At 40.9% G+C, this 24679-nt stretch overlaps 3 protein-coding genes across 3 annotated transcripts; 2 read left to right on the forward strand and 1 right to left on the reverse strand.

Moving 5' to 3' along the window:
• The first annotated feature begins 180 nt into the window (after positions 1-180).
• On the forward strand, positions 181-2658 carry LOC116609371. The gene is made up of 2 exons (XM_032370201.2): positions 181-610; positions 2279-2658. The coding sequence occupies exons 1-2, from the start codon at positions 403-405 to the stop codon at positions 2482-2484; spliced, it is 414 nt and encodes a 137-aa protein (XP_032226092.1). The 5' UTR covers positions 181-402; the 3' UTR covers positions 2485-2658.
• A 168-nt stretch (positions 2659-2826) lies between these two features.
• Positions 2827-6989, forward strand: LOC5501904 (epidermal retinol dehydrogenase 2). Its single transcript, XM_001623106.3, has 4 exons — positions 2827-3365; positions 3722-3966; positions 6213-6338; positions 6640-6989. Exons 1-4 carry the CDS (start codon positions 2913-2915, stop codon positions 6731-6733), a joined length of 918 nt encoding a protein of 305 aa, XP_001623156.2. The 5' UTR covers positions 2827-2912; the 3' UTR covers positions 6734-6989.
• A 9524-nt stretch (positions 6990-16513) lies between these two features.
• On the reverse strand, positions 16514-18897 carry LOC5501905 (growth/differentiation factor 6-A). Its single transcript, XM_001623107.3, has 2 exons — positions 18301-18897; positions 16514-18126 (listed from the first exon to the last, which is right to left on the reverse strand). Exons 1-2 carry the CDS (start codon positions 18617-18619, stop codon positions 17138-17140), a joined length of 1308 nt encoding a protein of 435 aa, XP_001623157.2. The 5' UTR covers positions 18620-18897; the 3' UTR covers positions 16514-17137.
• Positions 18898-24679: the final 5782 nt, after the last annotated feature.

Raw genomic sequence — 24679 nt, forward strand, 5'->3', positions numbered from 1 at the left:
GTTGTTTATTCTTATCCATTTTAACCAGACATGCCTTGAACTAGTTATGGTAGAACCAAATCTCGGTCCCAGGGCCTTTCTTATTTCTGCGCACGCGTCGCCGCTGGCTTAAAGGTTCACAGGCTCCGGAAGAAAGCAAAGGATTGTGCGCGCACGACGTTCATGTTTCGTCATGTCGCTGAGACCTTAGCGGAATTATATCGTTCGAGGTCTTGATTGATAAGGTTGAAAAAATCTTATCATTTATTTTACCAAAGAAATCACAACCTCTTTTTCTGATAATAGCCCTTTGAATCGTGGTAGAAACCATTGCGCGCGCCCTTAAAAGTGACGTCACAAACATTCCCGCCAAGAACAAATCACATGACCTATTGTGCGCACTAAACGCGAAAGAAAACAAAAATGGCAGAGCTTCCGGTGGTCGGCTGGAAGCAATTCCTCTGCGACGCAAAGCACAAATTAGCTAAGTCCCTCGGGTTGGGTTCAGACAGAATGGATAAGTACAGAATCGCGCCGGAAGTGGAAGAAAACAAGAAAGACCCAGAGGGGGCAGCTGAAACAACCGTGCGGCGACCACGACAGCAGCCGTTTGATGCAGGAGGACTGTGGGGTGGGTAGTGTTCGCTGTGTGTGTGATTTTCTTTAGCTCATTAGTTGTAGAGCCTCGTGCAAATAGCCCCAATATCGGCACGAATTTCTGGCAGCGCCTTGATTCAGCTGACAAGACGAGGGATGGTCAGCGAGCTACTTCCGCGAAGCAGCCTACCCCAAAAAACTTGAATAACAATACTTGCTGTTTTTGCCATGGTGTTGAAAACAGCGCACTATGACGATACACAAACACAGCAAGATCACGGTGCACGAACACTGTATGATCATGGTACACGAATACTGTACGACCACGGTACACAAACACTACGATCACGGTGCACGAACACTGTATGATCATGGTACACGAATACTGTACGATCACGGTACACGAAAACTGTACGATCACGGTGCACGAACACTGTATGATCATGGTACACGAATACTGTACGATCACGGTACACGAATACTGTACGATCACGGTACACGAACACTGTACGATCACGATACGCGAAAACTGCACGGTCATCACGGTACACGAACACTGTACGCTCACGATACGCGAAAACTGCACGGTCATCACGGTACACGAATACTGCACGATCACGAACACTTTACGATCACGATACGCGAAAACTGCACGGTCATCACGGTACACGAACAATGCAGATTACGGTACACGAACAAGGCATGATCACGGTACTTCACTTTAATAAATTGCGCTACCTATTGTACAATATGTCAGTGCGCAGCGCAGAGCCGAGTCTAAAGCCCAGCGTGGAAGGCCTCTGGGCAGCCTCTCATGTCAATTACAGGCAGTAGAAGGTTGTTCCAAAGTCTCAGTGCCTGGGGCAAAAAACAATATATATGTCAGTTCTAGCGTTAGGAATAGTATAGAATTCAGAGTGTTGAGTGCGGGGCAAGGCGCGAGACGGTTTCCTCAGATCTTCGAGTGGCAGGATAGAGGCATTATTTAGGCCACTGTTTAGAAGCACCAATGATGAGGTGCGCCTGCGGTCTTCGAGTGGCTGCCAACCCAGTTTGGAAAGGTGGCGCGTCATTGAGCCGGGTTCGAAGGAGAAGTAGTCTGCCGTAACAAAGCGTGCTGCGCGCCTCTGGGCTATTTCGATTCCGACGATGAGTTTGCTGGTATGCGGGTCCCAGATAGCACTTGCATATTCCAACAGCGGCCTAACGAGGCCAACGTTTGTGTCACAAAAGTACATGTACACGAACACGGTACACGAACTAGGCACGATCACGCTACACGAACACTCTACGATCACGATACGCCAAAACTGCACGATCACGGTACACGAACACGGTACACGAACAACACATGATAAACGACCACTGTACGATCACGGTACACGAACTAGGCACCATCACGGTACACGAACAAGGCACGAGCACTGTACGATCATGGTACATGAACAAGGCATGACCACAGTACACGAACACGGTGCACGAAGTAGGCACGATACACGAGCACTGTACATTCACGGTACACAAGCACCAGTAGCGGATCTAGGAGGAGTGTTTAGGGGGTTTAAACCCCCCTTCCCCCTTTGGGATGCCAGAAAGCCATATGTAACAGAAAAAGTACAGATTTGTACTAATTGGAGAGAACAGACCTGACCTGTTGACCACGCCGATCGCTTATACATGTGACTTACTTTGCAAATTCCAGTGCAAAACCTTGATGATTGTACTGACTGGACAGACGAACTATGTTCGCTGGAGCAGATTATACTAGAGGACGAACAAAGTACGGAGCCGACCAACACGACACCACGCCATGGGGACACCGCTATCAACACGGAAAACTCACAAGAGGAGGCGCAATGCATGACGGGAGACTGCGCGCGCACCCGTGAAACGCCCGAAAACGTGTGAACTGTTTGTTTGTGTACTTTTGTACATTTCTTGTTTCCTAAAACCGTTGATATACCCCGTGTTTCATAGTACCATATATTAGGTATAAACAGACAACTTGCAATGGATACATATATAAATAAAGATTTATTTGGTCAGTGTTCACATCGAGAAAATAAACAACACTTAAGAATACGCGGTGTTTGCATTTCATTTTTTTCTGCATGGCGCTCGTTTTCCCAGACCAAAGTCTGGGTTCTCTTTGAACACGGGGAGATCGCTTAAGGTCTTTTGAAGGTTGATCAAGGGCAGACTCGTTTTGACGCCAGAACAACCAATCAAAACAAAGATCAAAGATTCTGCGCAGGTTTATAAAATTCGACACTCGCTGAACTTTGAACAAACGTCACGGAAGCTCTGGGTTTGTCGCTAAATTTTCCTATTTCACGATGGCTAACCTAGTTCTAGAGACACTTCAACTACTTGCAACCTTATTTCTACATTATGTAATTGCGTTCGCACGCCTTTTTGTACCTGTTCCGCGAAAATCTATCCAAGATGAAATCGTCCTTATCACGGGAGCTGGAAGCGGAATTGGGAAAGGAATGGCGATTGAGTTCGCGAAAATTGGGGCTAAAATTGTCTGTGTGGATATCAACAAACAAGCGAATGACCAGACAGTGGAGGTAATTAAGAGTTTGAATCAGAAAGCGTTCGGTTACAAGTGCGACTGTAGTAGTCGGGAAGATATCTACCGGGTTGCCGATATTGTGAAGAGAGAAGTTGGCGAAGTGACAATCTTGGTAAATAACGCAGGAATCGTCAGCGGGAAAAAGTTTCTGGATACCGAAGATTGGATGATTCAGAAAACCATGGAAGTCAACACGATGGCCCACTTCTGGGTAAGTTATTTTTATGTGGTTGTTTTTTACGTACAGTACATGTGGGCTTCAACTCCCCTCCTTCGTAAAAAGATGAGAAACCGAACCCCCCCCCCCCCCCACTCCCCCTCTAAAAAGTCTTCTGAATAATACCCATCTATAAAAGCGTATTCTCAATAGAAAAGACGTTCATTAAATAAACAAAATATTCGCATTTCATTTGTGTTGCGCTGGTGCTTGTGTTTGAGTTTGTTTTTGCTCTTGCATCCTAGTGAGAACCAAACTAAATATAACCTTTAGATAGCATAGCCCATTGTTGTATTCTCCTGTTGCAGATTCTCGCCCTCAATCCTGACTACATTGTGTTTACATTGCAGACTGTCAAGTCCTTCCTGCCAAGTATGCTGGCCAAAAACCATGGCCACGTGGTTAATATCGCATCCTCAGCCGGTTTTTTTGGTGTCCCTGGAATGTGTGATTACTGTTCCTCTAAGTTTGGTGCTGTCGGCTTTGATGAGTCCCTTAGAATGGAGTTGTCCTCCTTAGGGAAAACTGGCGTGAAGACAACTGTTGTTTGCCCTTATTACATCAATACTGGCATGTTCGATGGAGTGAAAACTAGGTATGGGACCATCTCTACAAGTATGCTTACATTAAATATTATCTGTCAATATTCTTTGTTATCCTAGGACAATACCCAGTATACTACATCAAGCTTTCATCAGCTGATTTAACACATTGACCCCTCAACCGGCCTGTACCGGCTTTGGGAAGTACCCACAGCCCAAAAAATTCATAAATGCAAATTAAACACATTAAGATGAAGATACTCAGGCATCTGTCTAAGGGATAAATGGTCTTGAAGATATGCATCCAACCAAGGTGTTGGCAACTACTCTTAAGCCAAATAATAGCACAGGTTCTTTGACAAATTTCAAATCAAACAAGGAAAGAAAAGCAGAATAACCCCTCTCAATAAAACGCTCAAAATACAACACAAGGGAGAGAGATCAGCAAACACAGCTCAAGACACAAATAGATACCGTTATTCTGATCCTCCAGGTTCATTTCCATGGCCTCAAAACACAATATCCACTCCTTGAAGGCTTGTAAAACCACAAAGATGCCTTTACGGATTGCAAAGCATTCTGGGAGATCCAGGGAAAAATTCACGAGGGGAGGGCCAGTCAACACTCCTCTCCCCAAAGTCAGATGTTTTTTTTTAAGTCTTTTCACCCCGAAGCCAAACAAATCAATTCCAGGTCATACAGACCCAGAATAGCAGTGTAAACAATTTTGGAATCATTTTGGTTTCAGGAAAGACAGCATTTAGGAGAGCTGTGGTGATTCATTAGAAAATTATTTTCTCATCCAGGCAAAGCCAAACAAGAAAAAATCATCATGAATCCACCTTTGCTTGCAAATATCCATAAACAAAGCACTCAGTTATGCCCCAAAAGACTTCATGATGTCCTGAAACACTCTCCTAATATGCTCATAGCTGTATTTTTGATGAAAAATACAAGCAACCATCAACTTGTGCTGGCTTCAGCACAACGACGAGGGATTAAAAGTAGGGACCGCAAAGCACTGTTGGAAGACTTGGATACCACTGACTAGGTGCAGCTGTGTTTGACTTTGACGGGCTGTATAAAACTCAGAATAGGGTGGGAGGTATCTGTTTTCAATCTGTTTTTTTGTAAATTCAGCTCAAAAATAGCCAAGAGTCAATGGGTTAAGGAAGTGCATGCTTTTGGCAAATTAGGCTTTGATTTTGGATTGTTATTTTAAGATTCCATCACAAGATGTATCTTCCAATGGATAATGAATAGAATCAAAAAGCATAAACTGTCAAACAATGGATAATGAATACAATGACAAAGATCCCTAAGATTGATCCCTAAGTGACTGACTAGTCTATTTTCTCGGGACTTATGACTTTGTCACATTTGTATGTTTTCTCTATTGCAACTTGTCATGCAATAGAATAATTACAAGCTGCACGCCCATTTTCTTACTTGTGACATCCCCTTTGCAACTTATTTTTCTAGAACTCACTTCTTCTTTCTGCAACAAATTTCTCAAAGTCACAGAAAAAAACCTCTTATGTGACATGGCATTTGTGACTTTTGAAATTAATTCTTTGTGAGACAAGTTGCAGGCCCTTACCCAGGATTTGGGGTGTGAAATCCGAAAAAGTGGACCTAATTTTTCCAGGGGGGGGGGGGGATGAGTTCTCTAATAAAAGTCTGACTACCCCAGAGAAAACAACAATGGGATTTTTTTATGCCTTTGCAGTATCTTCACGGGACGTTTATTGTCGAATTTGGCTACGTACCAGAGTGATCTAGTTTATGCTTTACAGTTTTGTCTATTGAAAACCTAAAGTAGACATTCGGCCGTTCTGGGCACCCCCAGCACCCCCCTGGGTATGGGCTTAAGTTGCCCCTGAAAAGTGCATGTGTGAACAGGGCTTAAGAGATGCCTGTCCTAAAATAATGTTATCTATAATTAGTAAGTCACTTATGATTATGTCAAAGGATCTTTTACTACATGGAACCTGCACTTTAGGATACTGGTTCAAACATATATTTTTTAATGTGCATATCATAGAAATAAATAAAATATAAATTTAATTTTCATTGTCATGATTGCCATATAAGGCCTATGAAAAGAAAAGAACCTAATTTGCCAAAATTATTGGCAAATTCCTCAGTACATATATAAGAAACTATTTAGCAAAACTTGAAATTATGTACTACGCTCTTATTTCGGATTTGTACTTATTCTAGTATTCAGAAATTTTATAACAAAATGATTAAATAGAAAATGTCGAAGAGTTCATAACGACATCATTTGCAATTACAGGTTTCCATTGTTGTTGCCAATCCTCGACCCTGACTGGGTGGTGAAGGAGATTGTGGATGCTGTACTCAGGAACAAAGAAGTCCTCATCCTGCCAAAGATTCTTTCTTTCTTCCTTGTTATAAAATGGTAAGTGGCTGACTGCATGAAAGTGGTCTTTTCTTGAATCACCAAATTTACTTGAAGGAACCCCTCTATTCAGTAAATCTCAACAAATGAGGTTTGACAGTCTCCTGCACTTTTGTCGTTAGCGCCTGAAAATAAGTGGTGAGGAATTTCAGACTGTTTTGCAGGAGACAATCGGGGTTACCAGTTATTCCTCAATTCTCTTCTCCTTGAGTATTGCACTAAACAGTTTCATAATATTATATAAGGATTTAAGGATTCTTTATGTTTTGTTCTGAGTCCATTTCTATTATTCTTCTCATAGGATTATTCCAAGCTCTTCGTATGTACTTCTTGCTAATTATTTTGGCATAAGCAACTCGATGGAGAGTTTCCGCGGCCGTGCCAAGAAAGACTAGGTTGGATTGGTCAGTACATAACAAAGTTGCAATAACTAAAGAAAAATGTCAGAGGTCAGCCCTCTTATAACCCAAATGTACAAGGTTTGAAAGTCTTTCAAGTTCTAATTGAATATAGAAATGTTTAAATATAGAGTCATTTTTTGAGTTCAGAGTTTAATGCAGTTCCAAACAGGGTTCTCCTTTTTTTGGTAGCCTTGTAACAAATAATTTTACTACTGTTTCACTCCCTTAAATAAAAATGAAATTGACATAACAATAAGTATTCCATAATTCCTGCATTGTGAAAGTGCACTAGTGCGCTTTGTTGATTTGCTCCCAGCCTTGGGTAAGAATCTGCAGGTCGACCCACCCACCCATCCCCCATGACGTTATGCAATGCACACCCCCTCCATATGTCTTTTTTTTTTTCATAAGTATATAGGAAGAAGAAATATAATACTGTCATGATAGTTACATCTCTGTGTAGAGCTTTTCATCTTTGGCTGAAAAATGTATTGGTCCTTATATGCCATGTCCAGAGTGACTTTGCCTTGATCATAGTGACTTTGCCACAATCTTAGGGACTTTGTCATAGCCTGCGTATGTAGCTGGTGGTTATGTTGAGTTTTGTGCGACCATTCAAAACAGACTACTCAACCAGCTATGCAGGCTATCTTTGCCACAATCATAGTGGCTACCTTGGTCATAATGACTTTACCTTGTGTAAAGAGACTTTGCAACGATAATATTGACTTTGCTTCAGTCATAGTGACTTTGCCACGGCATAATGACTTTGCCAAGGTCATAATGACTTTGCCTTGGCCATAGAGACTTTGCAACGATAATATTGACTTAAGTCAAAGTGACTTTGCACGGTCATAGTGACTTTGCCATGGTCGTTATAGCTTTTCCTTGGCCAAAGTGACTTTGCCTTGGATAAAGAGACTTAGCAACAATGATATTGACTTTGCTTTCATCATAGTGACTTTGCAACGGTCATAGTGACTTTGCCTTGGTCATAATGACTTTGCCTTGGTCATTACCGACTTTGCTATGGTCATATTGACTTTGCCATGGTCAAAGTTTATTTCTGGCTACATGGACCTGTTTGTTGTTTATTTTCTTGTGTAACTAACAGTGTTTCTGTAGTTGCTTTTACTGGTTGTCGCCCTGCAGTTATTAGCTCTTGCTTTCGCAACTTTGCTGCTTTTTCTGCTTCTGCTGTTTTCGTTGTTTTTCTCTACAGGCGCTTACCCAGGACTGCCATGTCAGACATGGAAAAACCATATAAAAACAATATTTTGGCGCTTCAGGCTGATATTTGGTTCTTATATAAAGTGTAATAATCTGCCAAATCAGCCTGTAAGCGTTTTTTAAAAAGTAAATAGAATAAGCTTTTTCAGGAAATATGTGATCTGAAGTACTTTGTTTTAATATTTTGTTACATGTAATTGGTGGAACTTTTACGATGCGAGCAACGAAAAGTAGTGTTTTGATCTCTGATATTTTCTCATATAAGAACAACTTTCATTTTTCTAGGCTCGATTTCAAATCCGGCGGTAGGCCTTATAGTCATTTTGCGGGCTTACAGAAAAGAGCTGGAATTCGAGCCTATCATTTTTCAGGTTGGATGTATTCTTATATAAATGGTACTTTATTCCCTAAAATCAGGCGTGGGTGCTGTAGACCCACTTGTTCTTATACGCGTGTTCTTTACTGTGTCATTGCCTAAAATGACTCTGCTTTTATGGCAAAAGGACCCGATTTCTTGAATCTTTTTAAAAGTTTTTCAATCTTTTTTTTACCCAGTGTCTGACCTCACTTCCTGTATGTGTGATCTCAAGGGTGTTTTTGGATGTGACTTCGCATAAAACTGCCACTGGACGTGCCTCCGTCCTCTTGCTTGTTTTTCGCCAAGAATTTGACAAGTAGCTTCCTATTCCAACGTAATAACTTGGATAAGCGCCTCGTATAAGAAGAAAAATATGAATAAATGGACCCTGGCTACCAGAGGCTCGAGCTTTTTACTCTTTTATTTTCACGCCGATCTTGGCAAGAGGAGTTTTTGCTAGAATAGGCGCCTCGTCTAGAATGAAAAAAAATATATGAATTAGCTCCTCGCCTAAACCGTGGTGCCCTTTACGACTCTGATGACGAGGGCACTTTACATTAGAAGAAAAGTAACGAACTTTTTTTTTTCGGAGCACATTCAACCCATAACCCCAATCTACTATTAACGCGAGCATTGAAGGCGCGAGCATGCTATCCTCCATTATGAGGACGTTACTCTGCGGCATTTTCAATTATTCGGCGTTTTTGGACGACCCACAGTGACCGAGTCATTAGCGCGTGCCGCCAGATCGTTACAAAATAATTGCGGCGTCATTACGGGGTAATTACCTTTCAAACGCTCACTTAGTCGTTAACTGTGGCCCATTGACTTGTTGTTATGCGTAATAGCGCCCGCCAAATTAACCTCAAATATCAAAATAGATTATTAGATTTTTAGAGCGTGGCGACCTCTTGTAAAGCTAAGATTTGAGGCTAAAGTGAGGTTCAATCTTGAAGTGTCTTCCTCGAAGACAGCGCAGTCTTTCTTGCTCGAAAAATTCTGTGAAACCTATTTCTCTTGCTCAATAAACTATGTGAAGATGCATTCTTTCCTGCTCGAAAATTTATGTGAAAACAGGCTTTCTTGTCCGAAAACACAGTATTTTAATGCTTAATAAATTATGTGAAAATAATTTATTAAAAATACCGCTCAGCAGGTATTTATCGCACAAATTTGTTGCTGGAAGCGCTTCAACGAAACATCAATACCATCAAACAGCCAAAATGTGCCGAATGGTATAGGTTCATGCAAACCTATCTACAACGCTGGCTCAACGGCGAAATGATCGAATATTATTTTTGAGCGCTAGCATCATTTATTTTACATGTATGTGCATTATTAGGGCACAAATAAGCGATAAGTAATTGAATAATTATTTTAGGATATTGTTTGTCATAAAGGGCTTATTGTTTGTACGGAGGCGCTAACGTTTGTAAGAAGCACGCAAATGACTTTCGCAAAATACTATTGTTTGCACTTGCTGTAATAAAAGTGTTAATGAATGTTTCGTTCACTGTATTGATTGCGAGTTCTCGTATTATTGATATTTTGTTTGTGTTATTGTTATGTATCAACGCGCAAATGAAAATACATTTTTTATTCCTGGTTGTCGAATAATGTAAATGAATGTGAAGAAAATGCAATTGTGTTCACTCAATTATGAAAAGCAAATTATGAAAAGCAAAGTAATGAAAAGCAAAAGGTGTACTACCAATAGTGAAATTTGTTTTTGGATAATGGATCTTGCGTTCACTGAAGAAATACGCGCACATTTTATTCGCATAAGTCTTTAAGTTAACTTTGACTTGCAGTATCTATTTTCTGCTAAAAACAATAAAGTAAACTAGCTCAATTGCATGTCTTGGAAATTCAGCCGGATTCGCTGAAGGATTCGTGAGCAAGCTAAGTCTATAGTGAACAATAAGCTTTTGCGCTTAAATGGGATAAATTTAAAAAAATCAAACTTTGAATTTGTTTGCACAAGTCAACACTGATTTATGAGTCTCTGACAATGCGCATATAAGCTCCTGCAAACAGCAACGCAAGAGATTTTAATTTGATTATAAACCATGCTAGTGAACATCCATTACACGGAATCTTATCCCTATTTTTATTCTTTATAACGGCCATTACAACGTTTCTAAGTATGTAACGGAATTTTGCAATCGCCGCTAGAGGCTTGCTTTCCGTTTTTGTTTGTTTATGTGTTTTATTCGCAAGATACTTTAATTACTGATTAATACGGAGGCATTTTTCCATGTGCTGAGCGGTTTCTATGTTTATTGTAAGGTATATGAAATGCCGTTCGTTTGTTTGCCTAAACAGAGAACCTAACGCAACATTGGCGGCGACGGCAAGGAGAACGTGACCAAAAAATGCTTTAGCGCTTATCTTTCATGGACCGTACGCAAATAGAACGACGATGCTAGAACACACACAAAAAAAAAACTGAAAAAAGCCAAACATGAAATACACCGTGAAATGAACTCTGTCTGATACATTTCAGCCGTTTTCCACAAACGATGACGTAAAGCGAGGACAAAGAAGACTTCTATTTATTGGCAAGCGTAGAAATAAGTTTCTACTGTTTCAGGTTCATTACATTTTTGGGACTATACAAACGAGTTAATTTTATCAAAACTTGTTTTGAATTGGGCGTTTATGATAGCGGAGAACGGAGAACATCATGAAGTCTTTACGAACAAACTTGACAACTCTAAAGGGATAAATTTTATATTTTCCCATCCCCACCTGCTTCTCTACACAAATTTCTGTGTTTGTTTCTTTTTCTTCTTTTGCGGAAGCCGAGGATCCAGTCCCCTATCCAGCTACCCACTGCTAGGGAAATAACGCCCCCCCCCCCCCCCCCCCTCCCCCACCCACCCGCGAACGAAACAGAAAAATGTTTACCAGAAAGACAACGATTTAGTGTCTAGTGAATTCTGACGCTTTAAAAACGATATTTGATTGAAAGCATCTCGGTTACTATTTGAATTAGCCAATTGAAACAGATGCTTTCTTGGTATCTTACGGTAGAGCCTAAAAAAATTGGCGGCATAATTACCGTTCTTAGGGCAAAGTTCATAGAATATCCCGCTCGGCAGTGTTGTGTATTTAACGACTGCCTAATTGCCTGTCCACTTGCTGGGTAAATCTCTGTGGTTTTAACTTCATCGTTTCCGCTAAACTCTAGGACTCATGCATCGCTGCTGTGATTTGTGTCAAAGGCTCTGGGTGAAACCTGCAGTGATTAAATATTACAAGTGGTCGCCAAAAGGTCGTTTTAGAACTTCCTGTTTTAAAGAAATCCCCTCATTTGGTAGAAGTCGGCGATAAGTGATGCCGCGACGGCTTGCTGTCCTCTCGTATCCCCAAAGTGGTAAAAAAACAAGGCGTGGAGGATGAAAGAAGCGCACCCATACCAAACAATTTTGTTTTTGTAACGGGGCGTCGTTACAAACCATATTTGGAGTTTTAAATCGGGAGCTATTTGGGAGCCCCCCTTCAATTATGCTATTTATTTTCTTATCCGCTTTTAATGTCCTAAAAATGTACTTAAACGGTTGTCTTAATTTCGATTTTTTTGCCCCGCCGCACCTCAAAAGAGGTCTGGACGCTAGATTGCCACAGGTTTCCCGCGCACAATTTATCTCCAGACTCTTAGATGAATTTGATTGGTTTTCCCTCTCCTCCAACAATGTACATCCCCCGCCCCCTTCTACACACATCCTCTAGCAGTAAGCAGCAAAGAGCTAATCTTGTTTAACTTGCCTGACATTCTAACATATCAAACAGTTTTGTTCCGTCGTTTTTCATATTTAGATATTTCATGAAATATTCGGAAATTCGCATTTGTTTTCGCTTTTTAACCTCACCGAACAATGTCGAGAAATCTCACGTGATCTAAAAGGGATTCCTTTTGCTGCTACGTTTGCTGGCCGACATATTGAAAAAATGGGTCTGAAAGCTGTCGACGACAGCTGGTAATGGAAAAAATATATTTTTTCACATATGACACTGATATAGTATCAAGCCAGTTGAGAATCCTAAATTTCACCTTTAAATGGCGTGCCTTTCTCCTCCTAATAAGGCCAAAACTTCAGTTAATCGACCCTTATTTGGAAATTTGAAAAGTGTTTTAACATCGAGATTAAAATGGCGCCAAAAAACATGACAGACTCAAGGAGACCAAATTTTGATGCTATAAACATGACCCTAACGAGACTGCCTTTTGCTCTTCCCATCGCTTTCTCATTGCATCACTAGTACCCACTTTACGGGTCAAATGTATAACTTCATCAGGGTTATAACAAATGCTCGGGTGTTGACGTGTTAAAAAATAGTGAACTTTGGTTACTAAGAGGTTTATTTTTCTGATCAAGGATCAAGTGATCTTTCGGCGCTGTTTTTGAGAAAAGCACATATACACGCGACTGCTTGAGATTTGTAGGAAAAGGTTTTGAAATGTGACGCGCAATACTCGCGTCTCCAAGTTATTTCTTTTATAAAATTTGTCAAGTAGAAGCGGGTATCTATAAATGCCTGTAAAAGAATTAGGGATCGCGACCGTTTGATCTCTGATGGGGAGAAAACTGATGATTGCCCTGCTCTTTGCTCGTTGTGTTGCTCGATACTGGGCCTTTTATCCAATACTCGCTCGAAATTCTGGAGATTTTAGCTTGCTCGAGTTTTCTGGGGGGATTTTCGTAACCCCTTCAGGTATCAAATGTTCGAGCCCTAATATTTTTGTGGAGTGGAGTGAATGCGTAGGTACTGGTAGCCCTCTTGGATACTACCAGGCTGTACAGTCGAATGATATCAACTGTCAGCGATGATCCCATTCTGACGCATTTTGAATTAATCGGTATTATTTTATCATAAACTCTCGCGATATTTAGTAGGCACATTAACAACATCTGCTCAAAAGATCCTACTCAATCAATGAAAAAGGGGAGGCGCCATTAGGTAGGAAAGCATTATGTATATTTTTAATCTAGCTTTCATCTTATTTTGCCTTTCCTCATTCAGAAAGCTACAACAAATGAAATGCAAAAGAATGACATAACAAAGAAAATTAATTAATAAAACCTTCAAGTCTTAGCCAAGATTTCGTATCTTCTTGTAGTTTTAATTAAGATAACTTTTTTATTTGTTCTCACATTTTTTCGCTAGTGCTCGCCCGCTGGCTCTGGTGAGCTTAGGATAACTGTCAGGTAAGCTTAAACTTTACAGACTCGCCGATACTATTTTTCATTCTCAACGCGCCTCGCATTTTATCAATTTATTGTGTCTATTGAATATCATGTTATATTGATGAATCTTATTTTGAATGCTGATAATCTTTTTTTGAAAAAAAAAAATACTACAAATGTGATTTTATTATTTGAAACTGAAGAATCAAAATTGATGGATTGAAAGCTAGATGAGGATGTTGAAAGGAAGAGGGGATGGAGAAGGGAGGAAGGAGACAGGGATAAAATGTATGAAACAATTTCTTTTTTAGAACAAAAAAAACCTCGTCTGTTAGATATTGGTTTACATTTCCTGTATCACACTATATCAGGATTATATTCTTATCTTAGTATTTTGTGTTTCAATTTATCACACCCTTTTCACATGGAACTGCAAACCACTCTAAATCACACGGACGATTATAGCTAGGATTTGCTGTGGGGGATAGAGGGTGTAGTGGTTATATGTGTTGTGAAAATATGTCTGGCATTACTTGAATAAGATAAGACACCCCGTTTTTGGGGGGTAGGGGTGCGGGGGTGGGGGCGCGATCAACATTAGGGACCTTAAGCAAGGACGACTCGAAGACGGCTAGGACAACGAGATGGATGTGTCCGCGCTTGGCGATCAATTCCAATGTAGTTGCAATAAAATAAGCAAAACATTATAGTCAGCCTAAGTTCAAACGTCGTATTATCCATGAGCCTTTTCAATGCAAATGCATGCAAACGAATCGAGTCGATTGTTTTATCTTCATCTGCACGCATGTGCATTGAATACAGCTCATGGGTAATGTGACGTTTGAACTTATTCTCAGAGACATAAAAATAAAATAAGGGTATTATTTATACGGTAGTGAACGTAGTTAGAGGAGTTTAAAGTGCAACGTACGCGTCCTCGATTGACGTCATGATTGGAAAACGGCTGAATTTTATAAACATGAACGCATTTTCACGTGCTGGTATTGAATTCTTAATCAAATTCCATTGTTTTCTGCCGTCGTTGTCCACGTCGTTGCTTTAGGTTGCTGATGATGATGCTGGAAGATCTTGATTTATATAATTCGTGAGACTCTGTAGACGGTGCAGTCCATCTTGCATCACAGGGAGATAATCTCGCTAGAGTGTCGATATTCTCAACCCTATTTTCTCAACAACAGCTGAGCTCATTCACGAGTTTATTAAGTATAAGCTTACAGAACGCAGCAGTTAAGTTTAGTGACCGACCATATGATATGATAGCCCTGGTAGAAATATATTTTATATTTTCTGTTCCATCATATATACACCTATTTCAATAAAGGCTGTCAGTGATTTGGCAAATAACGATTGGCAAATGGCACTTCTACGATCGAGAGTAACCATGCGTCTCGAAGAATTTGGATAAACCAAAACAACTATCCATTATAGGTTACCAATTCTTGGCTTTGACATTTTTTTGCTGGGCTTTATTTAACACCTTTAATTTTACGAATAATTAGTACCCATAAGCCATTTAGCATTTGCCATTCGCAATTTGCACTGACAACCGAACCTTTTGTGAAATAGGTGTATATTATATTCGTTACCAATCCGACGTCAGTATCAAAATGGTTAGTCCAATTCATGTGTAGCCAGTATTTGTTGGACGCGGGGGTGCAGCCATAGATATCATATGGAAAAAGTATACTATTTGACAGCCCCAGAAATGACCCAATTGGGTTCACGCCTGCTAGTCCATTTACGTATAGGCCCACGGGTCGCACGGGATTCTTCGTTCACAAGTTTATTTACGTATAATAGGCCCACGGAACGCACGAACACTTTCACGAGTTTCTATTTTGAATACATCAGCATGTACCCATCAAACGTTAGCGCTGAAATCCTCTTGTCAACACCGGCATTCCTCGAAGGGATCAAGCTCATGTCAGTCGGCCCCCCGTCCGGGATAAACTGTCAACAAACGAGGCCGAGTATTATAAACTGCAGCCATCGTGAGAGTTGAAGCCGGCAAGAAGGCGTTATTACTAAGGTTAGACGTGCACTCAACGCGAAGCTGAGCCAAAAATAACGGTACAATAAAACAGACGGGGACGTCTCGTTTGGATTTTAGACAGAGCGCCCGTCTTAGGTGATGTACGTTCTATTTGGGCCTTGAAAGGACAGAGCGGGAAGGTCCAAAAATAATCGCTTGTCACTAAAAATAAAATCTTGAGAAAAAAAAAACGGGAGTGCTGGGCAAGAAGCCCCAGAATGTTTTGTCTCTGAAAAGAGTGCGTAGAAACAGCCAAAATCTTTTTGACATTTTCAGAGAGAATGTCCAAAACATTTCTGAAGATAGATGAAACTAAGGCTTAGACAAAACAAGATTAATCCACCTCAATTGAAATTAAACATGACGTTTTGGCGGCTTTTTCGCACGCTATTGATTAATTAGCCGATGATGGGAAGGCAGTATTTGCGCACAAACACCAAAGCAAGTGCGCTCAACAGTGAGTAAATATGTCCCGGGCGACAAACAGTGGAAGTTTGGCAAATAGCTTATAATCACGTTACTCGATTTCTGTTGAAAGTATTTATAGCTGATTAGATTTAAACTCATAGCATTTCCTGTATGGCTATAGCTACATGACGTCTTTATTTGCTCGCTTGATTATTTCCCATAGCATGAGTGAGAGGTTGGGATTGTGTTTGTCAATGTTTGTGCTGATTCTTTGGACAAATAAGCGCGCTAGTTGACGATTGAAAAGGCCGCATGCGACGACAATTGGTCCGATATGCTGCGGAGTGTAAACTTTGTTAGCATGAGGCCTAACACTCGGCTAATGAGAGTAATCCACGCACACAAAACAGAAACGTAATACCTTTTTTGCGATGGCGCGGGTGCGTTGATCCTAGTTTGGGGCAAAGAAGTCAATTTAGTTACAAGGGCCCCTAGGGCGTTCTAAAGCAAAAATGACTTGCCTCCCCTGCAGCTACATCATCAAAAAACCTGCCCTTTAATACGATTAAAACACCGCTAACAACTCGAGTATCAATTTAGAGTTAATTCTGATTAAATTCTCTGTAAATACGTTTGGTTTTGCGCTGTCGCAGCGCTGAATGTTTCAGATTCTTGGCGCGTTTCTATGCGTTTCGTGTTCTGTAGAGGTATAGGTCGGTGTTTGGTCGACCGAGTGATGACGTCTCAGCGCGCTTTGGCTCTCGGCGGCGCGTGGTGATCACTGAGAGTCCTGTCGACGAGTCATCGGCTAACCCGGCACAGATACGTCCAATACTATCGTTGACATATGTTTCCTGTTCAGCTCTCTAGAATCAAGACCCTTGTATTGAGAAATACGCCGAGTACTTACACGACTCACAAATAATCCAGCCCACTTCCCGGACTTCCAATTGGCGCGATCCGCGATTCTCGTCCCTTCTTCCGTTACGTCGTGTTTAGTCTATTGCTGGTTTCCGCACAGATTCAAAACATCGCCTTGTTATAATGTCATGTATTTCACTTGTGCGTGAGAACAAGCGTAGCCCGATGCTCTCTGCTCCACCTCATTTTGGAGTTTTCAAGTCGGAGACGAACCCCCAAACTCCTGTGTCGCCCCCTTAACTGCATCCACATCTCTCCACAACCATGTCCTTGTAGTTCTTATAAACAACGTTATTGCTTCCATCCTCAGTATACAAGATACTTATAGGGCTTAGTTCATTGGGCGTACAACACGCCTTTGGAGCAATACTAGGATCTAGACTGTTCACTATCGTCTGTACTGTCGCATGATTGGTAGGGCGCAAGTAGTTATCAATCGGATATTTACACTCCCCTTCGCATAAGTACGCGTCATACCCCTGCGGAGCGATGATCCAATCACTCCAACCCAAAAGCCGAAAATCCACGTACATTCTTTTTCGTCTGCATTTGCGCTTTTCTCGCTGTCTCCGTGACTTTTTCCGTCGCTTTCTACTAGTGTCTATGGCGCTAGCTACCGCTTTTGGGATATTCCGATTGACGCTTCGCTTAGCTCGGGTCGTTCTCGGAGGTGAGTTTTCCTGCGTTTCGTAATAATCCCTTACGTGGTTTTGACCACCTATAGGTCTGCCCAAGTCCCCATCACGCGTCCCCTCCTCGCTTTTCATCTTCCCGTCATCCGCGAAGAGTACGAGAAGGGCCCTTTGGTCGTGCACACGGAACTCCTTCGAGAAACCCATCCTCACAGGAGCAATGAGCTTCCCGCTTGTTAACGACATCACCTTTAGTATCAGAAAACAAACATTTTTCCTCGATTCTCTCAATCTTTGTACTGCTTTCGTTACGGACATCACAAACCAGCGCTTGTCAGTGTCAGTGATGTCAAACACGAACGAATCCAGCATCTCTAGTCCAGCGCTCCCGTAAAATGAACTCCGCGTGTTTTTGGCGTAGATGCCGGCTCTGTACGCAGTCCCGTGTTCAATCACGACCTCGTTATCCGTATTTGTGGGTATCCTTAGCAATCTTAACTCCGCGGAGACCAGTTTCTCTGAGTATGGGATGTTTGAAGTGTTAAACACGTAGAGCTGATCTTTAAGCTCGAGTACTGACTTGTCAAGCGACTCTGAAACAATGATCACAAATAAACCGTTAGATGCGCATCGCTGCACGATCAGCCCTAGAAACCTACTTAAACATTACAGCAAGGTAAACACACAGCAAAAGTGCGCGAAAGAGTCTATTGTCACCTATAATAAGCCACTGAGAGCCTTGCGGAAAAAAGGTTATTTAGCCTGACCTTGATCGACAACTCCGCGAACTGTGTTTACGAATGCGTGTCGAGACTTTCTCGCTTTGTTGCGGTCCATTTTGCGTGAGAGAGTTCTATACAACTCCAACATAAAACTATGGGGCCTGACTCGACGGCGATGCACCCGTGGCATCTCACTCAAACCCAGTACATTTAACATGTGTTTTTGAGTCAACTCCAGCGCCCTCTTTCTCAGTAAAGGTCTATGTAATGCTTCCCATTTGCTATCCAAGTTTTGTGGTTTGTAACTTTGGATGAAAATCCGAGTGAAACAGATAACGCTGAATGCCCTAAACCACGCTTGCATTTTGACAGTTTGTCCACACTAAAGTCCCACGCTCCCACGATCACAGCAGAGTGTAATGTCCTCACGCAGCTGTGTAATAGCGGCTTTGCTGTAGCGATTAACACAGTCGAGTGAGCCAGTGGGGCTCTCTTTTTGTCTTGTAATTAAGGCTACAGACACCATCCGCCCATAATAACAATACAAATCTTTCCCTCTCCTAATTGCTTGTCGTCCGGTGTGTCTCTTGATGACTACTAAAAACTATCCGCTCCTCACTCGCATCTACAGGTATATATGTGACTACCTGAAACCTGATCTAAAGAAATTAAAAAGCGGGTTTATGATTGGCGGAAAAGCGTCACGATAGCCGGGTAAAGCCTCAAGGGCTTCAGTATGGAGAGTGGCTATTGTGTCCTTGTGTAATGTTGTTTGTTAAAGTTGAGCGCTACTCAAGAGGGCCTATTCTTCCGCTATGAATACCAACAGATATTAACATAAATTCGAGCTAATATTTACAACTTGTTCAGGTGACGATCTTGGACGAGGGCTATTCTCGAAAATTGACGCATAACAGAGAGACGAGAACTTGTCAATTTTTGCATAGCTCACATTTCTGGCGAAAAGTCGGTTTGAGAATTGCCGGAAGAAGACCAACGTTTCCGATAGTAATAGACCCCACCGATTTGCTTCAAATGGTCTTTGTCTCAAAACTCTATACCAGATGTAAAAGCTTAGCTTACTGCGTCGATTTAGAGGGTTAGGAGACAAGTATTATAAAACAAGCAGATTTTTCTGCTATATAATTAAAGAATTAGGACAGGAAGTTAGAGCTAAAGTAATTAGGTAATACCCTCACCTTTAATAACACGGACAACCACGTAATTTGTGTAATTGCAGTTTGCTAATCCTTTGGAAAAGAACCGTTGATCCCTTGTTCCAAGTGCTCAAGAGAAGACTTGATCGCAGTTCTCATTCAGATCAACTCCAGGACCACAAATAGAATTTCATTTCTGTATTCTGAGCGAGATGATTCAATGTGAATTTTCGGAGCAGCTTTTGAAAGCTGATCCAGCACATGGATTATTCTAGAGATCGTTTGACAAGGCACCTTAAATCTTAGAGTAAAGAAAAAAAAACTAGTTGTCTTTATTCAACATTAGCACGCACTGAATGGTCAAGGAAAAATTCACCTAAATTTCATGGGAAGTTTCGATTAATGCCACACACAGACGGAAATATCTCGAGCCACAGAAAACCACTAAATTATGTTAAAGGGAATCCGCAGTATCATAAATTTCCCACGATTTATTTATTATTATTATTTTGTTGCTTTATGTTGACCATACACAAAGTGTTTATCAAAGATTCATAAAGGGATTGCTTTCTTGGCGGGGATGCCGCAGGAAAAATAAGTTTTTCACAGCTAGTTAATCAAAAAGTTTGACACTTAGGGAAGTTGTGAAACCGTCGTATTGAATGATACGGAAGCTGACTTGTCTGTTAATATTTATGAACCAAGGAATGTTGTGAAGGAACTAGTTTTATTGTTTCTCAAGGGCCGTATTCCCCACCCCCTCCCCCCGGATACAAATAGCATGAAAGATTAAAAGAAAAAGGATAAGTAAAGTACATGACCGGAGAAGGGGAGATCGTGTCATCAGGTTTTTAAGGCATACCGCGTCCTATAAGTTGGTAAGTTTACTCACTCCATCAAGTTAAATATAATGTTATAGTTGTTTTCTTGAGCGCGATCTGAATTCTCGATGGTATTCGATATCAAAGCTGAATTCAATGAAAACAGGTTTTTTTTTGCGACAGGAAAATTTGATCCCCTCTCGGCAAAACGCATAAAACTCAATCGTAGAACGAGGACGAATGGGAGACGAATCTCTCTCTAAAAACCTGACTTTAGTTGTCACATGCTCCCATGCTCAAGGGGGAGGGGTAACATAGTAAGAAAGCAAATGGCGTCTCCATCTATAAGAAGTCCTGGGTAGGCCTGTTAATATCCTCCTGAATATACACAGAACCACGAGTTGTGCAGTTGTACCTTCGTAATTTTCCATCCAATCTGCCAAATTATGATAAATGGTTTCAAAAAGGGTGCGAACTTTAATTATTTTGCCCTCGCCCTAAGCCAATTACCACATCATTTTTTTACTCAAATTAATCTTGTTACTATAGTGAGATCCTGTGGTGGCCATCAGGAATGGATCTTTTCGAAAATTCCGAGCAATCGATAAATAACAATTGCATTCTCCCACGAAACTGCTCGAATGGAGCGAAGACTATCACTCGAAAAAGATCGACCCTAGAAAGTAAGAGGGCCCCCGAATGGCATTTGGCGAGCACTTGCGAGCTTGCGGGCACCCCGTTTTTTATGCGAGACCGAGCATTTTTAGTTGTTGAATAAATCGAACAGCGAGCACATCAAAAAATTCAATGCGAGCAACGCGGAAAAAATTGCCCTAAGAGGGTGTCTTGAAATAATTTTATAACCTAAAAGATATACCTGTTTTCTTCCTGTTCGATTAAAAAGGTTACCAACAGGTTAGCAGAACTTGTCCCATACTTGACGTGGACAAGATAACAGCTTGTATTCCTTGAGAGTGTTTTGTCGTCGTGTTAGACCTCACAAGAAATTGTTTTCGTATTCTGCGAATTCAGACAAGAGTTATGGGTCTACGAGCCATTGAAACTTGAATCAGTGCCACAGTTCTTAGAACATAGGCTGACAGGTTCATTTTCGGTTGTGGTTGACTACACTTACGTCAAATTTTCAGTTGAGACTGGACCGTGTTTATTTTGAAGCATTTTAAGGCTGTATATGTTCATAGAAATGTTCCTCAATTTCATTGCATAAAAAATATAATACCTAATGAAGTACCAGTAAGAGTACGTACACAATGGTTGATATTTGAACAAAATTAAATTCTGTATTTTAGAAGGCATCAGACTAACAAAGCAATATTTTGCTGCTCTCTGGCACTATGTTCTTTGAAATTTGGTGAATGACGTTAGGGTGGATGACGTTCTTATAAAACAAAGGTGAACGGTATACGTTCCCAGTGAACAATTCATAATAAAAAATAAATTTATTTGTGCATCTTTAGTACGTATAACGTACTATCGGTGTTTGTTGCTGCTTGCTTCTATCTGTCTATGCCTCTATACTTCTGACGCAAAACACGCAAAAGACTTTACCTGATGCACGAGGGATCTTTATTTTCATGATGACAAGATTATTTGGGATGTAAGGTCAAGAGTATTACAGACTACATAGAGGCCGTTTACAAATCCTCTTCCAGAAACAACAGAGCAGGGAGATAAAGTCAAAACAGACATATGTTATGTCACAAAGGGTTTTTAGTACCTCAAAAATTGCAAGAAGTTCTCATTAAAATTATATATCTTTATAATATGGTGTCCTTAACGGTCGAGAGGAGTTAAAAATAACTTTAGGATAGCACAATTCGAGCACAGTTAATTATAGTAAAAAATCTTTGAATATAAAGGTATGGACACCTCTTCACAAACCTTACAAACCTCACTAACAGTGCGCCTGGGGGGATGCTGAAGCTACTGTCGCTTGCTGTTTATTTTGCCGAACATTTAAAAACGCTATGAAAAGGATTGTTCAAATCAAAATCTAATGTTACCCATTTTTGGAAGCATGATTGTACGATTAAAAAAATGACTAAAAATCTAAATGTTGTGGGGTCACCCATGCATCCCAAATCAAGATTCCATAACATCAATATCTTTTCACACAAAAAAACAAAGTTTTACATGCATTTGTTTTTTCATATATAAATAAATTACCCCCCCCCCCCCCCAACCCCAAATTTGTCGTATAATCCATTTAGTTATAATTACATGCAAAAAAAAAAAAACAACTTCCGCAACGCTCAAAAATAGTGCGAGTGTGTGGATGGGGGTGGCGAAAATTGTTTACTTATTTAATGGGTAACGATTGTCATATTCGTATCTGTTTTTGATAAACAAGCAAATAAACATCCTCTTCCTCGCCATCTCAAGTTCATCAAAACAGACAATACAATCGAAAAACACACTGATAACGCGCTCTAATTTGTCTCCGGTTGTCTTTTCCAAGAGTGCACCATTTCTGGATGTTGTTTTTGGCGCAATAGCTCAAAGGACGCCTCTCAGCATATCGTTTCCGAATGGTAGCCATTAACCTGATTGAAACTCGCCTTGTCTGGCTTATCTCAAGTAGGGGGGCTTGTAAAAACTAGAAAAGCTATAGCGTTGATCATAGCCATCAATAACAAATTTTCATAAGTGCGTCATGTGATTCGTAAAATAGCTTAAGAGCGAAAAAATAGGGACGGTTAGGAAGGACAACGAAACAAAAAAATGTGCTCTTAAAAGAACTTTGTTTCTAGTACGTAACACAAGGAAATAATCTGAGATGGCACAAGAGGAGAGAGAGAGTGAGAGAGAGAGAGAGAGAGAGAGAGAGAGAGAGAGAGAGAGAGAGAGAGAGAGAGAGAGAGAGAGAGAGAGAGAGAGAGAGAGAGAGAGAGAGAGAGAGAGAGAGAGAGAGAGAGAGAGAGAGAGAGAGAGAGAGAGGGGGAGAGAGAGAGAGAGAGCGATGACATGCGATAGACATGTCATACGTCCCTTCATCATCAACTCTCACTTAGGGTTCTTGGCGCGCTTTTAGAGAGCCCGGTGTATTTTAACCGCCACGGGTAGTGCTGTATTGGTGCATTGTTGGGCGAGAAATGTCTTTAAGAAGGAGGATCAGATATGACGAGTGCTAATGGTTAGGTAAATTGATAAGTGAGGGAGAAATGTCTCTCTTTGAACTAATGTCCGCCAACATGTACGTTTGTGCAGGCTTATTTCCATATGAGGAGAGGGAGGGACAATCAGTGCAAAAGTGAGCATATAGCCATTAATCAAGCCTGATTACTTTTCCAAATGGAGTTGTCAAGTTTGTCCAAAGCGTATAGACATTCATGAGTTCGATGTTATCCCCCGGACACTTTAAAGAAAATTAACAAGTGTTCATCGACTTGTCAGGAAATCGAATTACACTTCTCGCGCTTTTTAAGGGGTACTCTAAAATTTAATGTCATTCCATTCACAAGGAATGTCTGAAAGCTTGTCGAGGCATTACAAGAATGTGACAGTTAAGGTAATCTAACTCGATTTCCAATTTGTTTGGGATATTTGTTTATCAAATCTTTCTCTTAAGTTCGTTTCTGCCTGTGGGCTAGTGAACAATAAGACATAATGAAAAAACTTCGAAGTCGGGGTAGTCCCCTGGTTCACGGGGTTGTCTGGCTCGTATGCGCATGCGCGTACGTTCTCTTCTAGCGTCCATGCTTAGTCTCATCACTGATTTGCCCGTAGGTTTCTAGACATTTGATTTAGCGCAGTAGGCACACGAAACGCAGCTCCCCTTTGCCGAAGAAAACGGTATTAGTTCCAATAGATAAATCGACAAATACTTTATTTTCTAGCATCAATTGCTTAAGTACATTCTTCTTATAAGAGTTCTGGCTCCGAAGAGCCTTTGTGGAGACGCATGACGTTTGCGAGGCCGTCCATTCGCACAGCCCGAAAAATCAGGGATAAAATGGAACCACAAAAATATGCGCCTAGGGTAAACAGTGGTGTAGTATTCGTAATATTGAGGGCGCGAAGACATTGAAATCTGGACTATGGATTGTCCGGAGACGTAAGAGTTATTCTTATTTTGTTTTATCTTACTGCTTTTGACGTTTTGTTTTTTTTAGTTTGACAGTGGCTGGTTGATACTCCCAGAAGTGTAGAATATTAAAAAAAAATAAAACATCTTCCTCACAGCCATGAAAAGCCACGCCATCATGTAAGCCTTTAGCTTTGAGCTCCAGGGTACGAAAGCTTCAGCGCGTTAAACGACAGCTTGGAATATTTTCTAGAACGCAATAAAATCGGTCGCGGGCGTAATTTTCGTGGCCATAGCAATGTGAGGAATTCGCGCGAATGTGCATTTTACATGTTTACGTGCTTGATATAGACACCCCCTCTGCCCCCTCGTAGTTCGTATCGATATCTGAGATTCCTTAC

The sequence above is a fragment of the Nematostella vectensis genome, chromosome 11 (assembly GCF_932526225.1).
Source record: "Nematostella vectensis chromosome 11, jaNemVect1.1, whole genome shotgun sequence".
NCBI classification, from domain to species: Eukaryota; Metazoa; Cnidaria; class Anthozoa; order Actiniaria; family Edwardsiidae; genus Nematostella; species Nematostella vectensis.

Bases quoted from the DNA above. Each gene is read 5' to 3' on its own strand.
- LOC5501904 (XM_001623106.3), top strand. From the start codon at position 2,913: ATGGCTAACCTAGTTCTAGAGACACTTCAACTACTTGCAACCTTATTT. The intron at 3,366-3,721 runs GTAAGTTATTTT...TTTACATTGCAG, and splicing joins ACACGATGGCCCACTTCTGG to ACTGTCAAGTCCTTCCTGCC. The intron at 3,967-6,212 runs GTATGGGACCAT...TTGCAATTACAG, and splicing joins TTCGATGGAGTGAAAACTAG to GTTTCCATTGTTGTTGCCAA.
- LOC5501905 (XM_001623107.3), bottom strand. From the start codon at position 18,619: ATGCAAGCGTGGTTTAGGGCATTCAGCGTTATCTGTTTCACTCGGATT. The intron at 18,127-18,300 runs GTCAGGCTAAAT...TCATTGTTTCAG, and splicing joins TCGCGGAGTTGTCGATCAAG to AGTCGCTTGACAAGTCAGTA.
- LOC116609371 (XM_032370201.2), top strand. From the start codon at position 403: ATGGCAGAGCTTCCGGTGGTCGGCTGGAAGCAATTCCTCTGCGACGCA. The intron at 611-2,278 runs GTGGGTAGTGTT...TGCAAATTCCAG, and splicing joins TGATGCAGGAGGACTGTGGG to TGCAAAACCTTGATGATTGT.